Source organism: Symphodus melops (genome assembly GCF_947650265.1).
Source record: "Symphodus melops genome assembly, chromosome: 13".
NCBI classification, from domain to species: Eukaryota; Metazoa; Chordata; class Actinopteri; order Labriformes; family Labridae; genus Symphodus; species Symphodus melops.
The window spans coordinates 12,881,011-12,899,129 of NC_136703.1; the positions used below are offsets into that span (position 1 = coordinate 12,881,011).

General features: G+C 41.4%; 2 protein-coding genes across 2 annotated transcripts; both read left to right on the top strand.

Moving 5' to 3' along the window:
- The first annotated feature begins 497 nt into the window (after window positions 1-497).
- alx3 (ALX homeobox 3) lies at window positions 498-9,963 on the top strand. The gene is given in 7 exon segments (XM_079359950.1): window positions 498-544; window positions 2,297-2,380; window positions 2,383-2,444; window positions 4,392-4,710; window positions 8,644-8,918; window positions 9,034-9,159; window positions 9,320-9,963. Coding segments are annotated over 7 exon segments (1,224 nt in total). The 5' UTR covers window positions 498-537; the 3' UTR covers window positions 9,671-9,963.
- Window positions 9,964-13,088: 3,125 nt separating this feature from the next.
- rbm15 (RNA binding motif protein 15) lies at window positions 13,089-17,862 on the top strand. The gene has a single exon (XM_079359242.1). The coding sequence runs from the start codon at window positions 13,277-13,279 to the stop codon at window positions 15,827-15,829; it is 2,553 nt and encodes an 850-aa protein (XP_079215368.1). The 5' UTR covers window positions 13,089-13,276; the 3' UTR covers window positions 15,830-17,862.
- The last annotated feature ends 257 nt before the right edge of the window (window positions 17,863-18,119 follow it).

Consider the following 18,119-nt stretch of genomic DNA (forward strand, 5'->3'; position numbering starts at 1 on the left):
CCTACAACTTTAAACATCAGGTTTCTTAGTTTTAAGATAAAAAATGAGCAGCTTTGTCTTTCCATCCAGTAAATGAATGGAAAACTTTTCATTTTTAAGCTTCTTGCAAAAAAAACTTTTTTTTTGTCCTGAAGGCCACTAAAACTCAAGGCAAAAATACAATCCAGTATCTGTTTTGAGAAACGGGTTATTTCTTTCCTCACAGATACGTACCCAGCTAATCTCTTGTGTTGTGGCTGCGGACTCTGACTCGCTGCTAACCCTTGCTGGGCTCCAGTGTGCTCCATGACGCCTTGTACGAGGTCAGACAGAGGACAGCCACTCCACTTCCCATTTCCCTTCAAAACCTCAGCCCCCTATGCTACAACAGAGCTTCAGATTCCCAGAATGCACCTCTCGAGCCAGCTGACCCTGAGGTCGGCAGCTGTCAATCACATCCTCAGCTGGCTCTGCAGCTTCTGGACATAGACTGGAGGATGTGAGGGAGGCCTCTAAGAGCAGCCCTGGCTCTGCATATGGGATCATCTCTGTGCATTCATGGCGGGTAATTAAATTAGCTATCCTTCTCCTATTCTAATGCAAACCTCAGGTTGAAGCGCCACCCTGTACGTGAGAGGAAAGGCCTCAGGCAGTGACAGCGAGACAAAGACAGCCAGCTTTTATGAAATAAAGGGGTTGTACTTCGTTCTAGCTGGCAGTCTGGTCTTCTTGTTGATCTTAATAACTTCTCCATTGCTGTGCTGTTAGTTATTTGTTTACTCTCGAGACACAAAGAATCTTGTTTCTTTTTTTTCTTAACGACATAACAATAGTTGATAAAAAATCTTATTCTCAGTGAAAAATATTGCTGGCAAATCACAAGTTGTGTCTATGTACACATGCAAGCCAGTGCCAACCCTGTGTGTGGAGGAGAGAGGATGTAAGGTGTAACAGGGTGTGACAGCCCTGCAGAGAGGATGTAGTGGAGGGAGGGGGGAAAGTGGGTCCCTTGCCTGAGGGCCGCTGGGTGCACGATGAGAGTGCAGGGTCACCTTTATCCATGCTGTCTGTGCCCAGAGCTGGAAGTCGGGGGCTGAGGTGGGGGGAGACCTGGGACTCCTGACAGGCTGAACTGATTTCCTGTTCAGGGTCATGCCCAGGACAGACTCAAGGGGACAAGAGTTTAGGACCACGGGGAACATGGTCATGGTATGTACAACAAGTAGTTGCATTTTTTTGTATCCCCCGTGCTTTTCACAAGGCTTATATTCTAAAATGTGCACATCTCCATCTGTGTTAGTTCCTAATTTTATATTGAGGACCATGCTTGGTATTTTTTTGACGTGGATTAAATTTTACGTCTTCACTCTAAATGTCTGACTTTTCAGTGAATGCATGACTGGACCCCCCCTCAAGTATAATCAAGCAAGCCACAGCTCAAAGACGTCCACATACGAGATTGGTTCGTCAGTGAATAACATAGCCATAATCCCCTACATCTTAATGCAGTATTCATATAAACAGTGTTACCTGCGGCAGCTCTGAGATCACAGCGCAGACGTTCTTCCACTTGCCCACATTTCTGGAATGCATTTACTCAGCTGGGTCCACGAATCCAAGAGTGCTCTGCTGCCTTGGGCTACAGAGGACATGCTTGTCACGAGATTTGGGAAACATATCCCCCCTGTGTGTACATCTTAAGACTCCCCTCTAACAGAATTATGAGCTTTTTTAATGGGGTTCAGTCAGACGGTTTGACAAATGCTAGCAGCTACACCTAGGCTGAAGTTTATGAGGTGAATATACTGCATAGTGAGAAGGTAAAAGGCGGCACTGTGATTGTGATTTACATGACACCATCGTCTTTTCTAGCCACTGCTCTACTGACCCAAACATGTTAATCTAAGTCATGTTACACATAAATGTCATTAGAGGTCACTAATCTTGTGAAATTTAAAGGAGGTCTTCCTCTCCTTGCAGACAGAAATGTCTTAGAAACTTGTGTCTTCACGGAGGCTGAAATTTCCATTTTGTTCATCTGATTTAATTCTACGAGTCTTGCAGTAGAGAGAGGCATGTAAAGAGTGTTTCTGCACATTTGAGCAGGAATACGTTTGTCAGCAGAATTATTAGCATGTCTTCTCAGTCTAATTCTTGAGCAGAACATTTGCAACATTCTCTAATTTTCTCCTTTTTAAAAACTGAAGCAAGAATGTAACAAACCTGAAGTCATCATTCACATGCCATCTTAGCTTCACATTTCTTCCTTCCAACGCTTGGATGTTTAACGTGTTCTGTGGACACTTTGATATTTCAGAACCAGAAATGGAATCAAATGGAGCTTGTGAAGCTTTTCAGCCCAAATGGATTTCATGTTTACACACTTGTCCATCAGCTGAGCAGCCTCAGGTATCTGGGGAGATGGTGAGATGTCCTCAAAGCAAGCAGTACCGAGTCTGAACCTGGTAAGTGCACTGTGTTTAGACGGGGTTTGTCCAGATTGAAGATAACATGCATGTATCAAATGCTTTTTGTCTTATTACTGCTGAGTCCAACTCTGGCTGAATACTTTCAATCAGTGTTGAGCAGCATGAAAGTAAACAATACAACTTGTATCTTCGATATGAAATGAATATATTGTTAGTTTTTAAATAGACTCGACCAAAACTGTGTTCAGTCATATAGAAATAAATAGTATTCTGTTTACAATACATTAATTCAAACTTTATTCAAAGTAAATTTAAATAATCATAAAAAGTGAATGTTTTGACATGAAAAGGCTATATTATTTAACCTGATCCATAATGTTTGATAAAACATTATTTACATGCATAAAATGGGGACCAGCAGCTCAAGAAATATTTACTGTACAGTCCTAAAGACTCATCGGCAATGTACATTTAGCCTACTGGGGGTTTTTTTTGTATTTCGATAACATTATAAACGATGTTTGCCATAATCTAATCCGTCAAATTATTGTCTTACTTATTAATTTAAAAAAAATGCCGATCGATTCGTTAACTGAATTAAATTGCTTTGTTCAGAAATAAATTATTTGGTTGATAGCCTTTATATTCCTGGATCTCTCAAATTGTTTTTTCTGGAATGAACTGTTAGAATTACATTTATATATAGCCTACGTTAAGTGTTATAAAGAAAGCTGGCTCGTTTCTCATGAAAAAGTAACCTATTATTATTTTAAAGGCTGAATCTGTTTATCGGCCTATAATAGCTGTCGTAACACTTCGTCAAACAAAACATTTCGTCAAATTAAATAAAGACCTCGGATGTTATTATTACCCAGTATATTACATATGCATTTTGAGTTTTATTTAATGTTAAAATGTAATCCACTTCGATAGTTTTATAACTGTCTCCCGTTGGCTTTACAGCTGGATAAGTAGGCTAGTATTGTTATAATTATTAGTATTATAAATAATGATGATAATAATAATATTATTATTTACATTAGACTTTTTTAAAGCCAAAATTAGCGTTACAAGCAAGTGTTGTTTTTATGTTAGGCTACATGGCCTCAAATTCATGGTTAAGCGGCATACACCCGTTTTATGTATAGCTGATTTCTGCTATAACATCAAACGGGAGAAGAAGAAAATAGGCCTATATGAGATATTAAAGAGAGCGAGCACTGTAGTGGCCCTGCACTGCAGTCATGTTCAGTTGCCCAAAGTTACAGAACCTCTCGGGCTGACTCTTCGATAAAGAAAAAACAGGACCTGTTCTAGCTGAACAACGTAGAAACGGAATAAAGTCAAATGAAATAGCTGCAAGAAAAAAGTAAAACACAAAATACCATCAAAAATACAACTGACAGTTCCATAATGACTTTTAGTATTAGAGTGGGTTTTAATAAGTTTAGATTCCGTGTATAAAAGCTTGTGTTCTCCTCTGCCTGCTTCTCCTGTCCTGCATGATTTGCAGATAAGAACCCTAACAACATATGAAATAGGAATTAAATGGTTAATTGGAGGGACAAAAACCACACGTGATTGAATTTTTGGCGGATTATATCAGACTTCTGGATTCTCTCTCTCTCTCTCTCTCTCTCTCTCTCTCCCTCTCTCTCTCTCTCTCTCTCTCTCTCTCTCTCTCTCTCTCTCTCTCTCTCACACACACACACACACACACACACACACACACACACACACACACACACCTACACACACACACACACACACACACACACACACACACACACACACAGTCCTTTCCCGGTTTCACGGGTCTTTGTTTCTGATCTGTTAAATCCCACCCACTTGAGATGAACACAGAAGAAAAAAAAAATCTCTCACTCAAGCGCCCACTCTGTCAACGCGCAGTCGCTGTTGTCTAAACTGCTGCTGGATCCGTAAACGATGGACACGGACAGTTGTTTGCCTTTCTCTTCTCAGAGCAACAGGAGGACGCCAGAGACATCTCCGGGTTTGGAACACCGAGGCTCCGGATCCTTCCTTTCCTGCGATGAGCTGCAGAAACCCTCGCACCTTCCTTCTCCTCCTCTCCCAAACCGCCTCGGTCTGCGCGGGGATCTGTACGCAGCCGCCATGGGGAGGTTTGGTGATGCTGCGGCGGGCTTTACGCACGGCTCTGTTCCGGCCAACGCGCCCAGCTCCCCCTCCAAACACAACAAATTCATGGAGAGCATAAACCAGGATCAGAAGGGGTCAGCGATCAGTGGCAAGCCGGCATTTTATGAGCACAACTCCGAAGGTGAATTACATGTGTACTTTGCACAAAATAACACTGCTATGTAGCCTATTACTGATATATATTAAGAGACACGTAGGCCTATTTAAAATGTTCAAGCTCGCACCTTCTGAATCCCGCAAGTTCATGTTGTTCAAATTTCATTATGAAACAACTAGTTTCACTTGGTCCTTTAAAAGATTGGGCTTCTTTACCGAAAAATAAAAACAGCTAGCCTAATAGTAAAAACAGGGTTACGCAGTCCAACTAACAAAGACTTAATTAACTTGAGATTTTTCTTATCTGTCTTTGCATAATTAAAAAGTACCATTAGTTCCAATACCCTATTGATTTTAATGCATGTTTACTGTAGGTACTGAAGGTAAAAAATAGCCTCTTTTATTTGATAATCGTTAGGACAATCCTAGCCTTGGCATATTTAAATGTTTATATTTGAAAAAAAAGTTATAGCTGCAAACGAAGAGATGTTAGAAATAAATTGAGTTATTAACATGCAGAAAAGTGATGAATAATTTAAGAATATAAATAAACAAAACTTTTTAAATACGATAGATGTTTTTTGCAGTTTCTAGGTTCAATGATGTCTTTTTAGATGATAATTACATGAAAGTACTCCGTGATTTTTATTTGCTATGCACATGTATCATAACGATATCAACATGTTTTGTGACTGCACATCCTTGACGTAAAGTTTGCGAGGTTAAAGGTCAGGCTGGCAACAAGTTAGGTGTGTCATAGGTGACCCATTCCTCATTATATTTCTGTATGTTTGCATAAAGATTCTCTTTTTTTATTCTCCTAGATGCATTTTAAAATAATGTCCAATGCATCAAAGTGACTTTTGGAAGGCATGTGCTCAAATGCTGGCCTATAGAAGTTCATCTTGTGAAGAAATGTGTTGAATTGAGGTCTTAAGAAATGGTGTGCTGTTTCACTTTATTTATTGGTGTTGATGATTGTGCAAAGCAGCAGAGGATATGAGCACTGATAAGGTCTTTGTGATATCTGTGTCCAGAATAATATACAACAGCCTAATTCAAGTGACTGCCAAAGAAAGCCAATGCACTTTTTTCACAATTAGTTTGGATAATGAAATCAGCTGTGTGTACTGAGAGTGGATGTTTATGACTTTTCATATAAATTCTGCTTCGGAAAGCATGTATATTTTTCTCTTCTGAATCTCTCTCTCTCTCTCTTAGACACACACAAGCATATACACGCATACTTTTGCTCACAGAAATTAAAGTATGTTAAACTTTTTCAGTGTTTATTAATTTTTTCTTTTGTAAATTAGCAAAATTAATAATGGCACCTGGAACTGAATTTTTGCATGTGCAGAAAAGACACAAACATGAGTTTGTGCGTGTGTGTGTGTTAGTGCATGCCGACTCTTTGTTTGCTTTCTTGAGTTGAGCTCATACACCTTCAAAGGGAGACATGGCTTCCTGTTTTGTCTAGAGTGGACAGAAGGTTTAGGGATTGTGGGACAGGTCAATGCATTCAAACAACTTTGATCATCTTCACACTAAAGATTCACTTTTTTTCCGCTCCGTCCTTCCGTGCTTTTGCTAATTTGAAATATGCAGATGAGTGAGTTTAAATTCATATCATTTTTTATAATCCAGTTAAATTGTTTTTACAATGTATATTTTCGAAAAATGGCCTCCAACATTTTTATTATAACGTATAACTATTTTCATGGGAAATATAATATTGTTTTTGATATATTGTTAAATATCCAACATAAATTTAAATATCCTTAATATTTTTGTTTGTGTGATATTCTTATCATACAAACACTCCTTACTGTGCTACACAAATAAAAAAATATGTCTCACTCACTATGATAAAGCCTATAGTGAACTCAGTATCATAAACTTAAGGTCAAACTTTGCCAATTTTTTAAAACTAATACTTCTTTTACTAAATTTTGACATGCAATGGTACCTATAGCAGATTCATTTCAGACCAGTAAATATTCTAAATTCATAGAGAAACTGTAAAAAAGTGTATGTTATTAAATACTGACGGTATAGGTTTCACTTAGATTGAAAACCTGAATTTACAGAACATGAATCCTGGAATTAAGGAAATTAAATTTCAACCATATGTATTTCAGTGTAACGCAATTGATCCCAAGGCTCACAGCATGAAGCTTAACCTATATGCTTTAAATGTATCCGCTATTTGCCTTTTCCTGGATTTCACATAGATCTCCAGTTACACTGACATGGAGGCAGAGCGGATGTGGGTGCTTGACAAGGGTAAAAGCTACACAATGTCCCGCGGCCCCAGTTTGCATTCTTAACAGAGAATATTTTCAGCATGAACTGCAGTGTGAGTTGGGATCTAATGGACACAAGGAAATTAATGTTGCACTGAGAAGTGCTCTCTGTTGGGCCCCATATTGAATTAAGGGAATAGCAAAGTAATGTCTCAGCGGCCCCCAGTGAGTGAGCGCCTGCAGAAAGATGGAGAGTGATTTTGTTTTGGAGCTCAGGGTTCAACTTAATGAAAATGGACAACAACATCCAAACAACGCAGGAGGAAAAAACCTTTTCCACGGTCTGTTAACTGGAAGGCAAATGCTTTCACTTCTCCCCTCACTGCTGAACGTAAAGGGCAGTCTATGTTTTCATAATTTAAACTATTGTGTGCTTTGCTAAAATATAAATGTGTCATATGTATTCCATCCATCCAGCCATACATAGCTTCTTTTTTGTTTTGCACAAAATCACAACCAAAGTTATGACATCCTCGTAACATATAGAGCAGCTTTAAACAGTAGTCTTTGCAGAAGTCCAACTAAATCCTAATTTGTTTATGTTTTTAAAAAGATATTGCAATGACCAACCATTAAAACAAACGCCTTGTTAGTTTTGAAAGCCTTCCCTAAACACTAAAAAATAAAATTAGTTTTGTCTTTTTTGCCGTCTTGTTAAAACTGAACCTTACATAAAGCGGTACCCGCCTTATTAAGGGTTGTCTGAACAAATCTTATTAAAACACTGTTTGGTTTAATAAATGTTGTTTGTTGATTTTCTCAGGCATCTCAGTTGAGCCTCTAACAGCAGATCAGGTTTGGGAATCAAATTAAGAAGCATAAAAAATAAGCACAAGATTAATTGCATCTAGTGATACCTCAAAAACAAAATGATGGATGTTACCTAATGATACATTACGTTTTAGAACAGTGTGAAAAAGTATGATGTGCTGGTTTTCAGATGTGATCACAGTGTTCCTGCTGAAATTAAGGTGGCTACAAAGAGATGATTGATCATTTAGTTTTGTTCTGATGTGCAAAGATATTTGATTCAGGATCAGGGATTACTTTCTGTGCAAAAATGATGACATTTCAAAAGTTTCATATGTTTGTGTACTGTGTTTGTGTTACTCGTACAGAAATGCTGACAGGTTCATAGTATTTGTCGGGGTCGTGTGCAAACTTTTAACTTTCTGAAACTTCACAGAATAATTAAATGAGTTGCTCAAAGGATTCAAGTTTTGATATTTTATATCTAAAGAAGCATCGTCGACATTACAAAATCATATTTTCCCCAAAATAAAGAAGACTTTTAAAGCTGGACAGCATCATTGCGGACAATTAAATGGGGGAATGGGGGAAATGGGGGATCACATTTCAACAGTATAAGTTATTAAAAGTTTAAAGTGACTAAATGGGCTTACTGAAAAGTGAAGCATTAAAACATATGAAGTCATAATAAAAACCCTTAAAAGTAACATCATAAAAGTAATTTAAAAACAATAGGAAAAAAACATTTATTTGTGGTAACTTAAAGGAAATGAAAGCAGTCTGAAACCATACAACAATAAATATAATATTGAGCTCTGACAATTAAAACATACAGAATTTGCGTGGTAGAGGTGCATTTATTTAAAAATGTGTCTTTTTTCTTTCTTTACTCTGTGCCTCAGTCAGAGACAAAGGAGCTCCAAAGACTATGGGCTACCCTGGTATTGGCACAGACTGCTGTGGAAAACTGAAAGAGTCAGGAGGCAGTTTACACGGGGACTCTATTGCCGACTCCATCGACCTATCGGGTAAGAACAAGAAGAGGCGCAATCGCACCACGTTCAGCACCTTTCAGCTAGAAGAGCTGGAGAAAGTGTTTCAGAAGACGCACTACCCTGACGTGTATGCCCGGGAGCAGCTCGCCCTCAGGACGGAGCTCACAGAGGCTCGTGTTCAGGTGTGTTAGGGAAACAACCTTGTATTTTACTACTCTAAAGTACAGGCAGAGGATAGTAAATGACTTGAAGACGTTCTGACACTTTGCTGTGGTACTTGATCTTTGTGTTTGGAAGGTCTGGTTCCAGAATCGTAGAGCCAAGTGGAGGAAACGAGAACGCTACGGGAAGATCCAGGAGGTCCGCAACCACTTTGCAGCTACCTATGATATCTCTCTTCTCCCCCGCCATGACACATACCAGGTAGGCCACTGGAGACTTATAATATACAGTAAAACAACAAAGGTTAAATACAAGAACTATTGTAGCAATACTGCTTTTAGCAGTCTTTTACAAGCTTCCTCCAAACTCTGGAAAAGTATTCCATCAAATATTGCCCATCCTATCCCTGCCTCTGTTCCAGATGCAGGGCAATCTATGGCCCGGAGCAGCTTCAGGAGGAGGTGGTGGTTCGGGTGCTGGCTGTGTCTTGGGTGCCGACTCCATCCCCTCCTCCTGTATGAGTCCGTACTCTCACCCTCACAGCAACCTACAGGGCTTCATGGGCATGCCCACATCCCCCGGCCATCCCCACCACCACCACCACCCACCCCACCATCCTGGCATCAACGGCCTCTACTCGCTCCACAGCTTTCCAGGAGGCCTCGGGCCCCCTTCCATCGAGGGACCAGAGGCCGAATACAAGCCGACTGGCCTGGTGGCACTACGCATGAAAGCCAAGGAGCCTGGCAGCCTTCTCTCCTGGCCCACATGACAACAATAATGCCAGCTCCCCACTATGCACTGACTGAGCCAAAGCATATTACATTCCTGACCCATACGCAGTCCCTGAAGTACACACCCAGCTCAGCATTGACTCAGATGTTCCTCTTAACAAGTATGTAAGCCAACAAGAAGACTTTTCAATATTCAGAAGAGAATGGGAGAAGAATTTGACGTCATTTTATTGGAGTCATCTTGAGAGACTCTTGCACGAATACCCATTCTATTAATAGGAACTTTATGTTTCCACTTTTAGTCGGATATCACAATGCTGAGACCAGGAAAACTTATTTAAGCATGTAAAGATTGTAATTATCATATTAATCATTGTTTTTAATGTCTGTTGTGCTTTATAGTTTGAGCAGTAATAAAGGCCTCCATCTTAATTATGTTTCTTATTCAGTAGTAAGCTTTTTCCAGAAATGGGACTAAAATATTGAACAAAAGTAAAATCTGCTTGAATAATGTCACTATTTACAAATACTTAAAAACCGTAACCCAGGCAAGTTAAGCAAAGTGTGTGTCAAAAACACAACTGCGACGTGGCTGTGAGAAATACAGTAATTTCTTCATTGTGGGTGCCAAAACACGTCCGATGTCTGCTGCGCAGGAAGTGAGAGTTTTTGGATTCTGGAAGTTTACACAGAGATGTTACATGTGCAGCCTACTTTGCCTCTCCTCGAGAGGCCTTAAGGTTGGCTGCTCATGTATCAGGGGCAAGTGGCTGATTCATTAGTGGAAAGCTAACTGTGTGACCACACCTCACTGTGTCACAAGAAAGATTGTGAGCCAAAGACGAATCACAAATAACTCCATATTTGATCAACTGGGTCATGAAGTGCAGTGTAACCTGAGAAATTAGGGATTCCATGGCTAAGGGTGATATTTATTGAGGTCAGTTCAGTTGCCTTTTGCTTTTCTTCATAAATACTTTATTTTATTCATTTGTTGGCTTTTTAAAAAAAGACATGAACATGCACACATGCGTGTGTTGCAATTACATGTACTCTAAATGCACTCCTAATAATCGTTTCAGAAAATGTTCTTGCGCTCACCCCAAACAATTTACTTCATTGTTAGGGAAGCACTGAATTGCATGGTACCATCCCATCTGGTGTAAATTACTAAATACCAACATATTCATGTCAGATGTGCAAACATTTCAATGTGTGAGCGAGTGAAAATGCAACTTGAATTGAAGGGGGGGGCGGGGGGGAGAATTCTGGTGGCGGGCAAAGCCCTCTGAAGCTGCACTTATACTCCCCAGGAGTGTACATGGCTTAAGGGTGAATGTATTGGCTCTTCTTCCTTGCTCGCTTCACCATGACAGCCGTGCTGAAGCAGATTAGCTGCCATTCCCTTTTAGTCTGTTCCACGGTTTTGAGTGAGCCGCTAACATGTGTTTCCAATAGAAGAATGCACAAACCCATCAGAAACACTTTCCACACCCACAGCTTCAAATTCCACCCAGGCCCTGGGAGACAGCAGCTCTTACTGCAGTAACATAGATGCCCCACTCCCCCTGATTAAATCCCAGATTAAGAGAAGGAGATAAGAAGAGCAGTCTGTAGGGATAAGGGATTGGGTGATGGCCAGCTTTTGGAAAGCTGAAGAAAAAGCACTCAACTTAGAAGGGAGCAGGTAAATCATGTGTTTGTAGCTTCAGATAGAGGAAATGTACATTTTAAGTTTTTGACACTTTCAGGATATTTGCAAATTTACATCTCAACACTTTTTCTATGCCATAGTATTATTTATCTTAAACGAGAACAAGCAACTAATCATCCTTAACCTTTTACTCTAGGCATACATTTGTTTTGATTAAGAGTCAGTTTAAGTGACGGTGCTAAAGCTTTGATCTGTTTTGACTCAATATATCAGGCTACAGAGTTCTGATATTTGTAAGGAAATAAATGAAAACATTGACTTTATAGACTGTACAATGCTGCAAGCCGGTATTAACTAACTATCACTCTTGTGTGTCAGGGTCATTGGGTGAACACTGTCACGAGAGTCCGGAAATTACTCTGCCCCTGAGCCTCATTAATGGACACAAAAATATGATTGAATGTTCAGTTAAATTCAGTGGCCCACTGGCCACTGTTCTATAAGCTTTGATGTTAACAAGATTGATCTCGGCCTTGAAGTGCAGCTATTGTGACACACAAAGATCCTTCTATTTGAAGTTGAACAGCATTAACATTTCCCACTAAACTAAACAATGTGGCTAAGCACACATTAGGAAAGTTAAAAGAAGAGCAGCTTCCAAACATTTGACTGTAAAATGTCTTAGTATTTAATTATCCGCAGTAAAAAAAAATCATTCAGATTTACGAAGTTGAGTTGGCCAGTCGAATTCAATCAAAAATGATGCTGAAATGTTTATTACACAAGCAGTGGAGAACTGGTTGATAGAAGAGGTGAATGTTAACGGACACTGAGCAGCTAAATAAGAGTTGTCTGTCCTTTTGGTTACTCATAAAAGTAACCAAAATGTTGAGAAATGACCGATAACATGTTGTAATCTTTACACTTGATTTATTTACATTCATCTTGATTTGTCTATTACGCAAATAAGTATTCATGGACTTTATATGGGCTACTTAAGGTCTTATGGGCTATATAGTAGGCTACACCATCCATTATTTACATACTGCTTTTCCCGTTCGGGGTCCCGAGGGGCTGCAGGCAATCCGAGCACACCTACGGGCACTCAAAACAAACTGACCTAACAAACATGTCTTTGGACAGTGGCAAGACGACGGAGTACCCACACATGCACAGGGGGAACATGCAAGCTCCACACAGAGAGGGATTTCAATCCGGAACCTCCCTGCTGTGATGCAGCGCTGATCACTCTGCAGCTCCACTTTTTAACCACTTCTCTCTTTTCAAATACTGCCACCCTCTGGATGTAGGTTTACTTGTTGCAAAATGTCTCTATCTCTCCCTACACATCAAACTATCATTTTAATAATAATAATAATAATAGTAAAGGTTTAGGTAATTTGACTGTCAGACAGAGAATAACTCCCAAAAAACCTACTTGAAAAGTTGTATTTTTATTTTAAAATGTTTAAATAAATACAACTTTTAATGACCTGAAGGAGGTGCAGATAAAGATGTATGGCATGTGTATGAAAAATAAATATTTACAATATACATTTTTTTATTATACATGGAAAACATTGTGAGTTTATGTCAGAGACAAGAATACGAGGAGTATTTGATTTTAGTTTTAAAGTTTTACTTCTTATAAACTTCTTTATAAATGCGTAAATATATAAGGAGGTTGAAATGAGTACAAGTTACTGTCCTGTCTTCTTTCATTCAGTGAAAATGTGAAAAAATAAATATGTTAACATTTTGCGAGTGGATGATTGACATGCGGTTTAAAGGGTTCCACCCCCTTTTTCAACCAATCAGGTGCACGGGGCGGGCGTTCACACTAATCTCTACAAAATGGCGACTGTTGTTGTTTTGCCGCAGCGTCAATGAAAAGTCAGTTTCTTATTTTAATATTTAACTGCAATACTTTGCAGAAATAGCGTTTTAAATACAAAAGGCGTCCGCAGGGGTTGGCTTCGTGTGGATTGAAATGAAAGGCAAAGAGCGGTCGCCGATTAAAAAACGCTCCCGGGCCCTGGACGATATCCGAGACAGGGGAGGATGCCACCCGACCAGCAAGAAAATGGGGGCTCTCTCCGTCTCCAGTGGGAGTAATAATGGAAACAGCTCAACCAAAGGCGACGGTAGCTCGACGAGAAGAGGCCTGCTTGGTGAAAAAAGAGACAGGGATTTCGAGGGACACGGTCGGACTGGGAATAATCACAGTTGTCAGTCTGCCCCCGCTACCTCGGTCGGTAAAAACCACAACCTGAGCCTGACGCTCGATTTAGCCTCAGCACGGAGTACTTCACGCGGGGAGCAGAGGGTTCAGCCGCTCGGCACCGAGAGTGAGTACAAAACTCTGAAAATAAGCGACCTCGGCACCCAGCTGAGCGACGAAGACATAGAGGACGGACTCTTTCACGAGTTTAAAAAATTCGGCGATGTGAGCGTCAAGATAAGCCGTAGCAACGATGAGCGGATAGCTCTCGTTAATTTCAGGAAGCCGGAGGACGCTCGAGCGGCGAAGCACGCAAGGGGGAGACTCGTGCTCTACGACCGTCCGCTTAAAATAGAGGCAGTGTACATTAACAGGAGGAGAAGCCGCTCTCCCGTGGAGAGAGACTTGTATAGTGCTGCTCAAAGCCATAGACATTTGCAGAGACCTCTCTCGCCCACCGGGCTTGGTTACAGAGACTACCGCCTGCAGCAGCTGGCCCTGGGTCGGCTCCCCCCTCCCCCGCCCCCTCCTCTGCCCAGAGAACTGGAGCGGGACAGGGAGTTTGCTCTGTTTGAAGCCAGGGCACGTCCTTCTTTTATTGCAGAGCGAGCTGCTTTTCGTGAGGAGGATTTTATATCTCCAGAAGATGACCAAAGAGCCAATAGGACGTTGTTTTTAGGCAATCTGGACATAACTGTTACAGAAGCAGACCTGAGAAGAGCTTTTGACAGGTTTGGGGTCATAACAGAAGTGGATATTAAAAGACCCTCTCGAGGACAAACCAGCACATATGGATTCTTAAAATTTGAGAACCTTGACATGGCTCACCGGGCTAAGCTTAGTATGTCTGGCAAAGTAGTGGGCCTCAACCCCATAAAGATAGGCTATGGAAAAGCGACTCCCACCACCCGCCTGTGGGTGGGTGGTCTTGGACCCTGGGTTCCTGTTGCTGCCTTGGCAAGAGAGTTCGATCGCTTTGGCACTATAAGGACCATTGACTACAGAAAAGGGGATACGTGGGCTTACATTCAGTACGAAAGTTTGGATGCTGCACAAGCAGCGTGCACACACATGAGGGGCTTCCCTCTCGGGGGTCCGGAGAGGAGACTCAGAGTGGACTTTGCAGACACTGAGCATCGCTACCAGCAGCAGTTCCTTCAGCCTCTCCCAATACCACCGTTTGACATAGTTGCTGAATCTTTTGTGCACCGTGCCACTCCTGAACCTCTGAGGGTCAGAGATCGGACTCCACCGCCACTTCACTTCAGGGAAAGAGAGCTCTTTCCTGGTACTGAATGGCCAAACCCAGCGCTACGAGAACGGGTACGTTCCTCACCCTTTGAGCCCCTGGAGCACTTGGAACGTGAGCGGCGGGCACGGGAGCCCTGGTCTCTTGAACGAGAGCTCCAGGGACGAGAACCTGCGCGCAAGCGGAGAATAATGGAGGATGGTCGACATATAGACCACTCCCCTGACAGCACTGATAGGACAGTAAGACGAAGGCGTCCTTCTCCAGACGGTAGTCCTGGAGGTAGCAGCAGAGATGGGGGGCGCTTCAGTGACTCAGAGCGACCTCTGCGGGGAGAGAGACCCTCCCCTGTAAGAGAACACCACAGCAGCCTTGAAAGGGGCGGGGCCGAGCGGAGACTCAAAAGCCAAAGTCTTTCTGACAAGGGACCTACAGGCAGCAGTATTTCAGTGGTGGGAGAGCGTAAGCGCAAAGCAGGCGATAGTGGCAAGGTGCCAGCCAAGAGAGAGCGCTCTGAGAGCAGTTCCAAGGGAGGTCAGCAGTCCAAAACAGACGGCACTAAACTCAGTCTGGCCTGGCATGGCATGCTGTTGCTCAAAAACAGCAACTTCCCAGCCAACATGCACCTGCTGGAGGGCGACCACAGCGTAGCCAGCGACTTGCTACTTGATTGCACAACAGGAAGGCAGGTGAGCGAGCTAAAGATCACCCAGCGTCTCCGCCTGGACCAGCCCAAGCTCGACGAGGTGTCCCGGCGCATCAAGGTAGCTGGTCCCGGCGGCTACGCCATCCTGCTCGCGGTTCCCGGGGCCACCGAGGATACATCGTCGTCTGACCCTGCGGCCTCAACTCAACGCCCGCTTCGCAACCTGGTGTCCTACCTCAACCAAAAACAAGCAGCAGGAGTCATCAGCCTTCCTGTTGGGGGGAGCAGAGATAAAGACAACACTGGGGTTCTACATGCTTTCCCTCCCTGTGATTTCTCTCAGCAGTTCCTGGATTCCTCAGCTAAAGCTCTGGCTAAGAGTGAAGAGGACTATCTTGTCATGATTGTTGTTCGTGGAGCATCCTAAAAAAAGAGAGAAAAAAAAATCAGAACACAAAGTTCGAGTGATGTAAAAAAAAAAAAAAAAAAACAACCTGCTGTTTGTCAGTAACTATTGCATGCTGTGTGTTCTGCATTATGGGGTTACACTAGTATGGTTCTTGAGTGTTTGTATGTTGCCATGTAATCCACTAAACGGACAAAAGAGCCCTCCTACTAAACTAAGACAGTGTGTGTTTTTGAAATTATTTTTAAAGGGTGAATTAAGGCTTACAAGGTCATAAATCCAAAGTGATTCAGCCAGAGTTCTTTAGAAAACAAAAAAAAGAGAAGTTGTTAAATTATAATTCAATTTAAAAAAAAAAAAAAAATAAAAATAAAAATAAGGAGTCATATTGAAAAGTCATTCTTGTCCATTTCTGTTGTAATCTTAATTTTCCCCATCAACTTGAAGAGAACAAAGAGTGGAAAAAGAGTCGAATGATTAGACACAATAACACGCCACAATTCAAATCTACTAACAGTGGCCTTGCATGCTACTGTGACGCTGAAGCCCCGATTCTGTTACACTGACAAACATCAACTGACGATGATAAGCTATACAAAGGTCATGTGGTTTTTAGGGGCTGTTAAACGTTATAGCATCATTCAGGTTGTTCTTGTTATTGTGTCTATTTGTTCTGTTCCAAAATATTTACCCAGAGTGCAATAATACTAGAATCACTTTTTGATGGATGGTCACAAAGGAGAGCATAAAGTTTGTGATAGTTGAAGGAGAAGGTGCAGCGAGTGACGTAGAACTCCACTTACAAACGTTGTCTTTTTAGCTTGTCTGCACATTTCGAAGACTTAAGGCGTGTTGCAAAACGACTTCTCGGTGCCGAACGCTTGATTCATCTGTAGTTTTTGGCGGCCATCTTGCCGTCCTTAAGTGACCAACCCAAAGTCAGAGAGACAGTTTGCTGATTGGACGGGTGATGTGCTGAAGACGTTTTGCAACACGCTGTAGTTTGGATGGACCTTTTCTTGTCTGAGTCGTGCGCCTGTGTGCGTTCTGGGGAAAAACATTTTGAAGGTCACTGGTTAAATATAACTCCAGATAAACTCAAGTCATTTCAGTTACCTATTTTGAGAATGTTTGAATAACAGACGATGTTCAGTTCTCTTTGAGTGCATTTTTATCGATCTGTTCCTCAATACTGATTCTCCACGTTGAAAGTTAGACAATGAACTCAGTTTCCTGTGGTTTTTCTCAAATGTAGACTCTGTGGAAGAATGGATCCTAACAGTTGTGACAATGTCGCCCATGACAGTAAGCATAGTGTAGTAAAGCAACACTAACATGTTTTATATTTTTTACTTAATATTTAATTTTGTGCATCCCTACCTTTTAAACATGGTTGTGTAAATGTGATTTAAGAGAAACAGCTACTAATGGATAAAAGGCTTAGATAGTTTTGTGTTGTTTCATTTTTATTTTTTTTTGCTCTCAAACCAGTCAAGAGAAAGTTGAGTCAGTATCAGAAAACTGTCGGTTCAAAGTAACAAAAAGCTGATATCTGTATTAGTCCATTTATAACAGTCCATGTTTGAGTTTCAAATTAGAAGTTGAATAAGATGAGTTTCTTAGCTTCACGCCTGCCAACATCTCCCCGAGGTTTACTCTTACTGTACTTTGTTTTTGACATTTATGTTTGACATGCAATAGAAAACCTATCCTGAATTATTATTTGCTGAGTTTGGATAAATATGGATTGAAAATCTCAGTATGTCAGAAAATGGTTCTATATGTGGACATCACGACTTCTTCGAGTTGGACTCCTGAGCAGCCCTGCAGAGTGTTTGTGAGTCCTCACTTATGAAGCAGCTTCTTTAGTTGTGTATCCCAGCTGCACCTGTGATGATGACTTCTGTTTTTGATGGAAAATTTGAGCAATGTACACTTTGATGTCAAGAGAGAGGAAAATCCGTAGAGCCCCTGTGAAGCTGTTCACATACCTGCAAAGTGCTTTGGGCACTAAATGTGACCGATTATCAATAAATTGTTCATTTGAAGGGAAACCTGTTTCTTCGATGGAAGTGAATTGAAGAAACACACTGCCAAACCTTATTGTGTTCCATGGAGTTTTCACTTGAAATTTTGTTTCCGCACACAAAAGGGGAGACAACTTGCAGTTTGTTTAGCACCTTTGAAGAGCCCTGTGTCATGTGTGGATCGTTGTTTGCATACTGGCCTGTTCTGGGCTCCTTTGTTACCCACCACAAATTACTCCCACATCATCCCCTGTTACAGCGGCATCTGAACGCCTCACCTGGAT

Coding starts and splice junctions, on each gene's coding strand:
- rbm15 (XM_079359242.1), top strand. CDS start 13,277: ATGAAAGGCAAAGAGCGGTCGCCGATTAAAAAACGCTCCCGGGCCCTG.